The following is a 13,987-nucleotide window of genomic DNA, read 5'->3' on the forward strand; positions in this document are numbered from 1 at the left end:
TTTGGAATGTCTAGGGACAGTTAGTCTCTCTGTAGTCTACAAAGTTGTAAACCAATTCCGTAGTCTATGTAGGAAGAAACTCCAGAAAGGCATGAATACTGACAAGTGTTATCATTGAGCATACCATATTGTACAATTTACCATACTCTCCTAACTTGCATTCTTACTGCTGAAATTTTAGTTCATATTTCATCATTACTCTGTTTACTACTGCACAAGTTTTCAATTGTTTCTACCTCAGTTTCCTTTGCTTTCCAATCCATCTGATATACTCCAAAAACTCTACTCTTATTACTTTCCTGTTTAAAAACAAACAAATAAATTAAAGAAAACCTTTTATAGCGTCTTATAACTTTGGGAAGAAGGTCCACCTTCTTCTCCCTGACTTTGAGAGACTGCAATATAACTTCCTACTTTAACTCCTATGGCTCCTCCACAGCAAACTTAATGTTCTACAAAAGTGTATTGATTTCTTGCCATCCTCCTTGCCTGTTTCCTACGTTGAATAATTCGGTTTTTTCTTCCTTAAAAGCCATTTCACCTTATCTCTTTTAGTAAAGTCAAACGCATCCTTTGAATCAATTTTATCTTCCTCAATTCCCATTCATCACAAATGAATTTTCCTATCAATGAAACCCTGAAGCACTTTACTCTTATCTCTCTTAAGACATATATATTTTAAGACAGTGAACATATTCCTAATTTTATTATTATTTTTGTATTTATGTGTGGATTTGTCCCTTCTCTGACTTAACATGGTCTCTAGAATGGTCCCATCCAATAGAAATATAATGAAAATCATAAATGTAATTTAAAAATTCAGTAGCCATATTAAAAGAAGTAAAAAGAAACTGGGGAAATTAATGTTAATAATAAATTTATTAAGCCTAATGCATTACAGAATATTATGTCAATATGTGAATGACATAAAAATTCTTAATTTTTTTACTTTCTTTTATCACATTAAGTCTTCCAAATTTGGAGTGCATTTTACACTTATAGCACATCTCTGTTCAGACTCGTATTTCAAGTGCTCAGTAGCCAAATATTGCTTGTGGCTACCATACTGGACATCACAAGTCTAGAATTCTTGAGAAACATTGACGTAATACAGAGCATATTGATTTGTAGTAGGACCAATCTCACATTCTGGTTGCTTACCCTATGAGCAAGGATAATTTATTCAGTCTCTGGGCCATAGTTCCTTCATGTGTACCAGGTTTTTGCAAAGGTTAGAGTAGATTGTATTGCATTGCACAATTTCTGATATAGTGATCATTTATTTTTAAAAAATCAATGAGGGGGCTGTCTCCATGGCTGAGTGGTTAAATTTCTGTGGGGTCTGCTTCGGCAGCCCAGGGTTTGTGGGGTTGGATCCCGTGTGTGAACCTACTTTGCTCATCGGCCATGCTGTGGAGGCAACACATATACAAAGTAGAGGAAGATTGGCACAGATATTAGCTCAGGGCTAATCTTCCTTAAGCAAAAAAAGAGCAGGATTGGCAATGGATGTTAGCTCAGGGTGAATCTTCCTCACACACACACACACACACACACACTCCTTTAAAAATCAATGAGGACATACCTCTGGTTATGCCAATGTCTTGCAAAATACCTGGAACTTAGAATCTGCATTCTACAACCATTTATTGATCACATAAGCCATTATGCTAATTGTTTTGCTAGATTCTAGGAATATTATATATGAAGTCTACCTTTAAGAAGCTTGGTCCAGAATGATGCACATGTAAAACTTAACTATTTACAATATATTTACAATATAAAGCAAATTTAGTTTAATAAGGTCATATAAGTGGAAAAGCTATAATCCAGGAGAATAATTTTCTATGTCCGGGAATATCACAATAAGCTTCATATAGATGTTGCTTCAACTGCATTTGAAAGGAAGAATAGTTACCACGTACACAAGGGTGGTGGAACAGGATCATAGAAAGAAGGAAAGCACTTGGAAAGTCATAGGGGAATGAAACTGCTTGTAACACACAAGAACCTTTGGTTTTGCAGTGGATAGGTGTTATGGACTGCACGTTTGTGGTCCTCTCACCCCTGCCAACTTCATATGTGAAACTCTCATCCCCAATAGAATGGTATTAGACTGTGGGGCTTTGGGGAGGTAATCAGTTTTAGACAAGGTCATGAGAGTGGAGCGCCCCCCAATGGGATTAGTGTCCTTACAAGAAGAGAAAGGGACCAGAGCTCTCTCTGCTGTCCACCGTGTGATGAGACAAGGAGAAGACGGCCATCTGTGAAACTAGATGGGGGTGTTCACCAGATACTGCATTTTGATATAGAGCTTCTCAACCTCCAGAACTGTTAGAAATAAATATTTGTTGTTTCAGCCAGCCAGTCTGTGGTATTCTTGATATAGCAGCTCAAACTGAATTAGAAGATAGGACACACAGTGTTCACATGGTGGATTGGAGGAAAGACCAAAGGAGAGCATTAAGATTGATAGAGGACTAATTACAGAACATAGGACTCTTGGTCACCCTTCCTCAAAGCTTGTACCTCTTCATTTTTCCTGATCTGAATGTATGGTTTCACTACCATAAACCTATTTCTTTAATTTTTGTCTCTCTCCCATTCTTCAGTTCTCATGAATCCATAAACCCATTGCCTCTCTCTCTCTGAAATATATCCTGTCAGTGCCCAAGTCCAAGCTACTCGCTCTTCCCTAGACTACTAAAAAAGGCTAGGTGAGGTCCCTGCCTCCACTTTGTCTTCCTAAAATACAATTTCTTCACAGCAGCAAAAGTGATTTTTTTCTAAAGTGTATCCAAGTCTCTCAGCTCCCCCTCTTAAAGCCTCAATGGCTCTTTTTTTCTTTATGTTTTACAAGGTCCTGCATAATTTGGCCTACCTCTCCAACCTCATCTAATTGTACCCTCCACTGTATCACACTTTGATTAGTTGCATTGACATTTTTTTAAATGTTACTTGAGTATTTTAAGCTTTTTCCTTCCTTGGCCTTTTACTATTATGTTTTTCTGTAGGTAGATTGTCTTTCTCTGTTGCTCAAATGAATGGCTCCTTCTAATCCTTCAAATCCCAGCTGAAAATCACTTCCTCAGAGATGCCTTCTCTTACTATCCAGTCTAAAATACCCTGGTGGTGAAATCATTTTCTATTTTGTTACCTTGTTATTTCACACTGGTTCTTATTGCTATCTTAATTTTCTTGATCATTATGATTATTATTATTTACTCATATTTTTCTTTCCTTTCCACTAGAATGTAAGCTCCCTGAGACCCAGAAACTTGTCTGTAATGTGAAAGTAATACAAGTAATTCATACATATATATATACATGGAATGTATTTGTAAATAGTATATATCTATATAGTTTCTATGGAAAAAAGACTCTACAGAATAACCATTTAATTAGAGAATTTCATTTGAGGATTGTATACTGAAAGAAATACACAGTCAGATTACTCTAAAGCTATTTTAAAATTATATATATATATATAGATATCTATATATAGATATACACTTCGGGTTTTTTTAATAGGAACTGGGGAGAAGGCTGGAGTTTCGAGCCTTCAGACAGAGCACCTGTCTTTGTGGATAACCATGACAATCAGTGAGGACATGGAGTGGAGGAGCATCTATTCTTACATTCTGGGACTCTAGGTAAGAAACTAAGTTCCCCAATTTTTTTTACCTATCTTTTAATGATACTAAAAATGTCTCTTCTTTTCTGGTGCTGTCATCTTGTAAATTTCAGACTGTACAAAATGGCAGTTGGATTTATGTTCTCACATCCTTGTGGATTTACACAAGTAATGTCAAGCTACCATTGGGCAAGATATTTTGAGAATGGACAAGTAAGTTTCAGTGCTGTTTGAAATATCTTTTTCTCAAGGAAGAAAAGGAAGGAAATTTGGTTTTAATTTCACATGATGCTATTACATTCACTATTTATCAAATATTTATTAAGAGAAAACCTGATGCAAGACCCTTTTAGCAATGAAGTGGATATTAAAAAATTAAAATTCACAGTCTCTGTTGTCAAAAAGTATGTAAACTGCTTCAGAAATATGACAAATATATCTCCTCATGTGAAAAGAAAACACTGAAAAGTAAGGATACAGTGAGTAAAATATGTACTTCTCCTAAGTACCTACTTCATAGGGTTGATATGAGGCTTATAAGTTAACACTTGTAAAAATATTCAAACAGTACCTGCCCAAAGTATGAGCAATATAAATATTTGTTGAATTTTCTTTTAAAGCTCTATGGAATGCACAGAAATTATTCACTTGAAGTGAGGTTAAATAGAGGAAATATAAGAGGAAGGAAATTATATGTGTTAAAGAAGAGAAGTTTGTAGATTATTCTGGGAAAGATATGGCTGAGAAAAATATTTGTGATGGTTAAGACATTATTCTGAGTAGCAATTTTTTTTAAAAGGAAATGAGAAATAAGATTACGAAGGTATTTGGAAAGTTTTTTTTTAAACTGAAGATTTCAAATGCAGCATCATAGAGCAATTTCACACCTAAAGTAGAAAATCCTCTTTACTACAAGCCAGACAGGTATTTAGTTAGTTTCTTCTAGAGTCCTTTCAACTTGAGAAATCCACTACTTTATACAGCAACTCATTTTATTGTTAGGCAGCTTTAATATTTAGAAAGTGTCCCTTGATATGAAGCCAAGTTCTTGTAATCTCCACCAATTGGTCTTACGTCTGATGTCATGAGTCATGAACTATGACTATTTCCCTTTCCCTCATAACTTTTCCACTTTTCCGAGACTTCTGCATGATAAAAACTCTTCGTTTTTCCACTATTCATCCCATGACATGATTTTAAGATAGACACTTATAACCTTCCTAGGTATAATCTGTTTTTTCTTATGATTATCTTTAAAGGTACTAATCAAAAGGACAATATTAACAATTTGGTCAAGTTAGTAAAGAATATTGTGATGTGCAGTATACTTATCCAAAAGAAAGAATGAAGGGAACTAACATTTATTTAGCAATTATCATATTCAAGGCATTTTCACAAATATTATTTAATTTTTATAGCAGTTAAGCAATATGGTCCTTTTACAGAAGAGGAAAATGAGGCACAGATAAGTTACGCATATTGTCTAAGTTTTCTGAGCAAGTGGTAATAGAGCCCATGTTTTAATCTTGCTGTTTCTGACACTGAAGCCCTTGCCATTTCAATGACATTGTGCTGCCTACAGTGATATTAAGAACCCATTGCAATTCCTTGGAAAGAAAATGAGAGAGTAAAAATATCTTCCCCCTGTTTGAAATAGGGCACTAGAGAATGAGAATTCTGGGAGAAGATGCTGAGGACTTGGTAGAGGGCTGTAAAAATACTGCAGGAGTTGCATTCTAAATAAAGACACTGCAGAGACACAAATAGCAGGGCAGATTGGGTGTGCTGTACAGGAAAAGGAAGAAGCAAACACATGTAATGTTATAAAACTGAACTTTTTTAGTTAAAATTCTTTTTGTGCTGATTAAGGATGCTAATGATTGGATTGGGCCACCAAATAATAATGGCGTGATTAAAGAAGTTACTATTAATCCAGACACTACTTGTGGCCATGACTGGGTCTGTGAACACCGATGGCGTCAAATAAGGTGGGAAGACCTATGTACAGATATCCTCTCATGATAAACTTCCTTAACATTTTATTGTAAACTGTTGAATTACTCATCAGCATTTTGTATCATACGATATGTTGTTTTTAGAAACATGGTTGCATTCCATAAGGTAGTTGTTGGCCAAGCTTTTACAAACTGGTGGGATAATGGTAGCAACCAAGTAGCTTTTGGAAGAGGAAATAAAGGATTCATTGTCTTTAACAATGATGATTGGTAAGTAGATGTAATAGTAGAAATTACATTTTAGACTAACTTGTTCTTGGTTTATTCTTTTTCTGCTCATTTACTTTTTTCATATCTGAAAAATTCTCCACTCAGTAGATTAAGAAAACAGAGAGATCAGAAAAGGCCGAGAAGAAAAATGATGATGGCTCTTATTCTTTTGATCTCCTCTTTAAAGGACTTTGTTCTAAGTAGAGTTATTTTTTTATGCACACTTTCATACCACGTGCATACGGATATGACTCATGTATATGCTCACATGCACACCTCATACAAAATACGCAGCATACTTAGTATAAATGTTGTGAAGTCACTAGAAGAACATGTCTTACACACCTATTGTTTTTTTTTATAGTGGAAAAATACTGCCTCAGAGTTGAAATATCCTCCTTCCAGCTCTTTTTCTCAACTACTCCTGTATCTGGTTCTTTGGTCTTCTTTCTGCATTTCCCTCTCTCTCTCTGTGACAAACAGCATTTTTTAAGCATATATATAAAGAATATGTTTCTTATGGTCAATGATTCACCTCAGGAGATTGTTGGGTGTTGGTTCTGAGACTTCTCTGCCTGCTTTTCGTTTGTAATCCTTGTAGCCTCTGCCTCTAGTGTACAGATTCCCTCAGATGCAGAACCATAGCTTAGAAGACTTTGCAAGCAGTTGAAATGTCTCAGTCCAAGGCCAACTTCACTCCTGCTTAGTGCCTTCTAGCCTAAATCATATTTTACTGACAAAAAATAAATCAGATATGTCTTTTTCTTGCCAAAAGTATCCATGGTTAGTCCTTCAATTTCTGTCTTTTGTGGATGGGAGAACCAACGTAAATTTATGAGACAGCTTTATATTTAAAACCATATACTTCTTCACAGAAATGCTAGATTATTTTTATCTCCAGCCCAAATGCCTCTTGGAAGAAAGAGATTTTCCAAGAAATAATCCAATTTCCATTCATGAATGCAGTCAGTATTTTCTTACATTTGAATGAGGACACATTTAAAATACTTGTGTTTACCATAGGATATACATTTTTCTAAGAGTGGCAGTTCACTCAAATCTTCAGTGATATTCATCTGCTTTAAGTTTTTGGTAAAATTCACAAAAGCCTAGGAAATTGCTAAGTCTTCTGTAGGATTTCTTCTGGTCCTAAGAATACTTTTTACACTCACTGGGGAGGTCTTTGTGTTTGAATTTTCTTCTCACTGAGACCTTGATTGCTTAGAGTTCTACAGCACAAAGTGAAGCTGTTTTAGAGACAGTCTGTATTCGTGCTTTTAGTTGTGTTGAATTCAAGCTAATCTTAAATTTTATCTTGCAGGGCATTGTCTTCAACTTTGCAAACTGGTCTTCCTGGGGGCACGTATTGTGACATTATTTCTGGAGATAAAGTTGATGGCAATTGTACAGGAATTAAAATCTATGTTTCCAGTGATGGCAATGCTTACTTTTCTATTAGTAACACTGCTGAAGATCCATTTATTGCTATTCATGCTGAATCAAAATTGTAAAATTTGAATTAAATACATGCATCCTGAGAAATAACCAAGTGTTCTTTTCTTTTACGTTCATTAATTCTTATAATTCATTAATTTTTGTAAAATCTATCATAAGTAATCAACTTGAAAAACTCAGAGAAGCATAAATCACATATAATTATACAATTATAAGATAATAACAATCAACATTTTTCTATATTCTAGTGACTTACATTAACCTATTTGTCAGAGGAATTTCTAAGAACTCAGAGAGGCGTCTTGACAAATATGCTTGCTGCCATTAACAGCATTTGCCCAGCTGTGAATCTCTAATGAATTTCTTGCACTGAGTATTTCTAACAATTAGTTAGAGTTAGCTGATTTAATGATGGTTCCCATACAAAATTATAATATTTGGGTAGTTTTTGACAATGTGAATACTCTTTTACTGTTAATAAATTGAAAATTTAAAATAAAACCCTTAAATTATGCAAACTATATTGTCTTAATTATATGGAGCTCACAGGAATCTTTTCCTACTTTCTCTATATCCTTTGCTCTTTTTTCTTTCTCTTTCTAAGGGCTTTAACTCGATGTTGTTGTATGGCTTTTAGTCCCATCTCTTCATCCGCAAGATGGATGGATGTTTATTTAGGGTTTTTATGACACCACATGCTCCAAGTTTTCTCCCTCATCCTTTGCCTATTCATTTTCTTCACTTGGCTTTAAGTGTGGAATTTGTTGAGGCTCTCATCTAGCAGTTCTTATATCTCTCAGATGTTTTCCTTATGCTTGAATAAGAAAACAGAGGCCATAACTTGGAAACTCTTCTTTTCACCTACAAATGATTCTACACTTGCATCTATCATTTTCTTCTTTCCTCCTGTCGTATTGAGAAAGTCCACCTCATTCTACCAAAGGCCATTCCCTCCACTTGTGTTAAAAATACCATTCTATCTTTATCTTTTTGGGGACTCTATTTCTTACATTATCCTTTCTCTTCTGATTTAACAATCTTTCCCTATCTGCCAGATTATTCTCCTCAGATTACATGTGTTAGGATCTTCCAACCAAAAAACCCATTGTCCTCTAGGTACAGCCCATTCTCTGCTCCTCGTTTTAATCAAAATTCTGTGTTCTCTTCACACAGTCTCCACTTCCACAACAATAATCATTTTTCATCTCTTTACTGTTAGTTTCCCTTATCACTTCATTGAATCTGCTCTTGTCAACATCATCAAAAACATTTCCGTTACTGATCCAACGTACTTATTCTACTTCACAACAGTATCAATATGCTGAGCCACTCTCTCCTCCTCTCTTCCTTTGGCATCTGTGATTCTACTCTCTCCTGCTTTTCTTCCTCTCTCACTGATTGCTCTTTTTCAGATTCTTTTGCTAACTCATCTTCTGTTTAACTTAAGGTCTCATTTGCATTTAATTCTCTTGTCTCTATCCTCCCTCCTCTAAGTGATTGCAATCATTTCCATGGATTTAAAACACACACTTCTGCATGGAGACCTGTATCCCTAAAGCACTTCTTTTCTTGGACTTCAACCTCACATTTCCAACAGATGCTTGACATCTCCACTTCACTGTTTCACAGACATCTCATACTTAACATATCCAAAATGGGACCTTCCATTTCTTTCTTCAACAAACTTTTTGGTATTCCCTGCTATCCTGACTCACCACTTCACTTAGAAACTAAGGGTATTTCCTTGATTTTTTCTTTTCTCTCAGTGACTTTCTTTATCCCCTCATATAAAGCTTAGCATGACCTATTAATTTTATCTTCAAAATATCTCTTGATTCCTTGCACTTCTTTTGTAGCCTCTGTCACCTCTTCATCCAGGTCACCATTATCTCTTGCTTGCATTTCCAAACAATTAATTTCCTATTTGTATTCTTTTATACCCTCAATTTATTTTAATAAAAATCACAGCATAATATTCATAAAATTTAACTCATATTGCAAACTTTTATGCCTAAAACTCTTAAATTTTTATTTCATTTAGAGTAAAATCCCAACTACCCATGATGGCCTACAATCACACATTATCTGGCATGAACCTAGCTCTCCAACCTGTGCTCTGCTGTTTCCCTTGGCAATTCCGCACCCTTAGCCACGCTGCCTTTCTTCGTTTTCTTGAAGATGCCATGTTATTTTTTATCTTGGGGACTTTTTTTATAGTTTGCCCTCACAGTTTTTGGAATCCTCTTCACCCAGTTTTTAGTATGGCCGGCTCCTGTTCTTTATAAGTGTTTCTTAACTCAGTGACTGGCATCACCATGCATTCAGTTCTGCAAGCCAGGAAACTGGCTCTCATCTTTGAAACCCCCTTTTCTTATGTTTCCCAGGTCCAATCAAACACCACATTCTTATTTTACCTTCTGAATACTTCTTGACCATGTTCTTTTCTCTCTCTCTGCCACTATCTAGTCATCTTTTTATTAAATGACAAAAATATCTTATTTTATCTCCATTATTATGAATGTAAAAGGCCACAGACTCACTATTTAAAGCCAGATTCCACGTTGGAAGCAGGGAGAGTAATCACAAACCAGGGGCTGGGACCACCTCATACAAGTTTTGTAATATATCAGAATTACATGCTTTCTTTTGTTTAAGATTGTATCCAGAGAACCCCTTTAAGAATTTCCTGGTGGTTAACAGGGGAGTAAGATGTTCATGATGTTCAGGTCATGATGAAGATGTATGCGTTACCCCAGCAGGGGATTGGAGGATGAACCTTATGGACATAAGCTAGAAAACCTCAAAAAGTGTATTAGAAAGGAGTTCAATAATGAGGTACCAGTATTTGCACAAGGCAATATATTTGTATAGAGGTTAAAGAATTTGTCCAGGGGAATAAAACATCAAGGATGTCTTAGTTGAAATTTTAACCTTGGGATATCTGACTAAAAGAACTTCATGCTTTGTTGAAGGGGCTACTACAGCATCAGCTCCACTGCCTCCAAGGATTCCATTTGCTACCATGCAGCCAGAGTGATCTCTTTAAATTAGAAAACCACCACCATCACCACCACCTCTTTTCCAAAATCCTATCAATGGATTACCACTTACCTTAGGATAAGAGGCCAAAATTCTTAACAGGACTATAAGGCTTGTCTACAGCTGAAGCCTCACCTCAGAGAACTCTCCTCTTTAACTTCTTTTCTCTAGCGATACTAATTTTTTAGTTTCTCCAAACTCACCAAGCTCATTTTATCTTCTCAAGTTCAACCCAAGGAACATTCTGCTTCTTCTACTTGGAATGTTTTTACTCAGTTATTCTTTTTTTTTTTTTGATGAAGATTAGCCTTCAGCTAACATCTGCTGCCAATCCTCCTCCTTTTTGCCGAGGAAGACAGGCCCCAAGCTAATATCCATGCACACCCTCCTCCACTCCATATATGGGATGCCTGCCACAGCGTGGCTTGACAAGTGGTGCATGTGTCTGCAGCCAGGATGCAAACCGGTGAACCCCAGGCCGCCGAAGTGGAATGTGGGAACTTAACCCCTACGCCACTGGGCCAGTCCCTCACTTGTTCTTTTAATTGACTCCTATTCATCACTCAAATCTTAGTTCAAAGTCCACTTCTACATGGACATTTACCCAGGATTAGGCCAAGTCCTCCTATTATTGTCATGATTTTCCGTACTTTCCTTCTTATCACTCATAATAGTCCTATGGGACAATGTCTGTTTTGCTCCTTGTTGAATCCTTAGTCTCAGGACAGTGTCTGGCACATATTGTGTAAGAGCTCAATAATTATTTGTAAAATAGATTGAGATAATGAAAGAGAAGAAAATAAAAGTATATAAATTTTTGACAGAGAAATATATTAGTAAACATATGCCCTTGAATAGAGAAATATCTCTCATTCTCTCTCTAATTCTTCCCAAATTTAATTAATTCATGGTTAACCCTGATTTCTCAGGTCGTTAATGTCATAAGATCTCAAATGAAGCAGAAAAATTATTTGACAAAATTCAACATCTTTTCATGATAAAAATTTTCAATAAATTAGGTATAGATGGAATGTACCTCAACATGATAAAGGGCATCAACAACAAGCCTACAACTAACATTATACTCAATTGTGAAAAGCTGAAAGCTTTACCTCTTAGATGAGGAACAAGTCAAGGATGTCCACTCTCACCACTTATATTTCACAAATTACTGGAAGTCTTAACTAGACAAATTAGACAAGTAAAAGAAATCAAAGACATCCAAATCAGAAAGGGAGAAGTAAAATTGTCTCTGATTACAGATGACATGATCTCATATATGGAAACTCCTAAAGTCTTCACCATGAAGCTGTTAGAACTAACAAAAATTCAGTAAAGTTTCAGGATACAAAATCAACACGAAGAAATCTGCTGTGTCTCTATGTACTACCATCAAACCATTGAAAAAGGAAGTTAAGAAAGCAATCCCATTTATAATAGCATAAAAAACAATAAAATACTTAAGAATAAATTTAACCAAGGAGGTGAAATATCTGTAGACTGAAAACTATCAGATGTTGAAAAAAGAAATTGAAGAAGCTACAAATAAATGGAAAGATATTCTATGTTCTTGGACTGGAAGAATTAATACTGTTAAAATGTCCATGCTACCCAAAGTGATCTTCATGACTAAAAATGGTTCTGTTGTATAGAGAAGTGTGGCTCAGAGCCACTCAACGTAATCTGTTTTTACATAGAAACAAGCATGTTGGAAGAGTTTAGGTACAAAAAGCATCACTTTCACTAGAATAAAAGATGACAGTTATCATTTCCTGTAATTACAAATCTGCCAAATTCAACTCACTATTTTTTCTTTGATACTTTTAAAGATTTTTTTGAATCATGAAAGGATTATATTTTCATAATTAATTCAATCAATGGACATTAAAACTTCCCTTAACCTCAGTTTTCTCATCTGTAAAGTAAAAGTGGTATCTACTTATTTAGTGTGGTGTATTAAAGAAAAATTGTATTTAATATACTACCCACTATTTCTGGCTAAATGTGTACTTCTTCATCTCCTCAGTAAAAATGTGCTTCTAGTTCTTAATGCTGAGCATGGGCGACCTAATATTCTCCTAAAATTTAACTCAAAGAAGAAAAAAAATCACAAAGGATTGGAATTGGAGCAGAAAGTAGTATTTTACTCTAATTTGAAATCTTGCCAGGTTCAGTCTGTGTGCCCTTATCTGAAAGTTAGTTGACAGAAAATCTGTGTCTTGAGTTTAGTGTTTCTAATTCAGTTGTAGGTCATAGAATCTGTGGAAATGCCTCTATCAGAAACTTCAGCCTCAGCTTTGTATATTATGATGTATATTATGTGCTAAAGGGCCACAAGTGAAGATTAAATCAGTCTGTATTTACAATGAAAATGCACATCAATAAATCCAACATATATTTATTAAGTGCACAGCACTCTTTTAGGTATTTTGAAACATGTTACCCATGTTTAAGTACAAAGTATAATTGGGAAAGCAAAATATGACTATGTGATTCACTAATGAAAATAAAGGAAAATAGTTAAAGTTATGTATAATAAAGTATGGATTGTAGGTTGTTTGATTTCAAAAGAGGAAGATAATGCATGTGTTGAAATGGTCTGAGAAAGCTTTGTGGAAAAGGAAAGTCTTGATATGGATAAGAAGGATTTGTAAGAAAGAGAAAAGAGGGAGGGATATTCCAAGAAGAAGAAAAGGGGTGACAAAGGGACAAAGGAACGAAAGAGACTGTGCAGTGGTGAATAGATGGGTTGATTAGTGAGGCTGGAGAAGGGGATTTATAGGTGAAAAATCGGTTGGAAAGGTAGAATGAGACTAAACACAGAGGAATACATTTTCTGTCAAGACTTTCCTATTAAGTTTGATGTGCTGATACCAGCAATGGCATTTCTGGATATAAAAGATATCCCTATCTGTGCAAGATAATCATGTGTTCCTACTGGGAAACTCTAGGAACTATTATTCCTTATACTGATATTAATACAGAATTAGCTAATTAAGTTTTAGTGTACATTACCTGTATGGTCTGCTTCCCTTCTTTACCAGCCCTGAGCTGTGTAGTTTAAAAAGCGAAACTGATTGCCCCTGCAGTCCACTAGCCCACAGGTCTGCTGATCTTTGAATGGTTTCAGATTTGCCTGAACATGTGTTTGTCAGGCCTCACTGCAGACTTTTGTATGACTATATGTCATATAAAACTTTTAAACAAATTAGGAGTAAGGAGAAAATCTGTAATTTTCTAGGTAAAATGACCGTGTAGTCAAATAGGTTACAAACTTACTTTTTTAAATTAGAAGACTCCCCTCCCCCATCCCTTTAAAAATTGAAATCTTACCGAATCTCAATGTATCAAAATCTAGTGATGAGGCTGCTCTGTTCGAAGCTGCACTGGGATGGGATGGGGATGCTGGAGTGCCTGCCCTCACCTTCTCTCTCCCTGTCCAGGACAACTTGGAAGCATCTCTAGGGGCATGATGCTTTGCTTTTAAACTAAAGTCTGGGAAGAAATCTTTAAAATGCTTTATTTTTTATTTCAATATCTTATATGGGAAATGTTTTTTGAGAGGTTTAAAAGTGAAATTGTTTTAAAGAATATTATGAAATAACCTGTGATATGTCAAAATTTTCTTAGTATT

General features: G+C 35.4%; 1 protein-coding gene across 4 annotated transcripts in view; it reads left to right on the forward strand.

The window, feature by feature from the left end:
* The window catches only part of LOC139040394 (alpha-amylase 1B-like), a 30,978-nt gene extending 23,574 nt beyond the window's left edge, over nucleotides 1-7,404 (forward strand). For 2 of the 4 annotated variants that reach the window (XM_070486942.1, XM_070486943.1), the window contains exons 3-6: nucleotides 3,532-3,653; nucleotides 3,748-3,847; nucleotides 5,504-5,622; nucleotides 7,181-7,404. In XM_070486942.1, coding sequence (XP_070343043.1) covers nucleotides 3,758-3,847; nucleotides 5,504-5,622; nucleotides 7,181-7,370 — 399 coding nt within the window. In that variant the 5' untranslated portion in view covers nucleotides 3,532-3,653; nucleotides 3,748-3,757 and the 3' untranslated portion in view covers nucleotides 7,371-7,404. The remainder of the gene's footprint in view (nucleotides 1-3,531; nucleotides 3,654-3,747; nucleotides 3,848-5,503; nucleotides 5,623-7,180) is intronic. The other 2 variants (XR_011494874.1, XR_011494875.1) reach the window with 2 other exon arrangements.
* Nucleotides 7,405-13,987: the final 6,583 nt, after the last annotated feature.

This window comes from Equus asinus, chromosome 16, assembly GCF_041296235.1.
Source record: "Equus asinus isolate D_3611 breed Donkey chromosome 16, EquAss-T2T_v2, whole genome shotgun sequence".
Classification (NCBI taxonomy): Eukaryota; Metazoa; Chordata; class Mammalia; order Perissodactyla; family Equidae; genus Equus; species Equus asinus.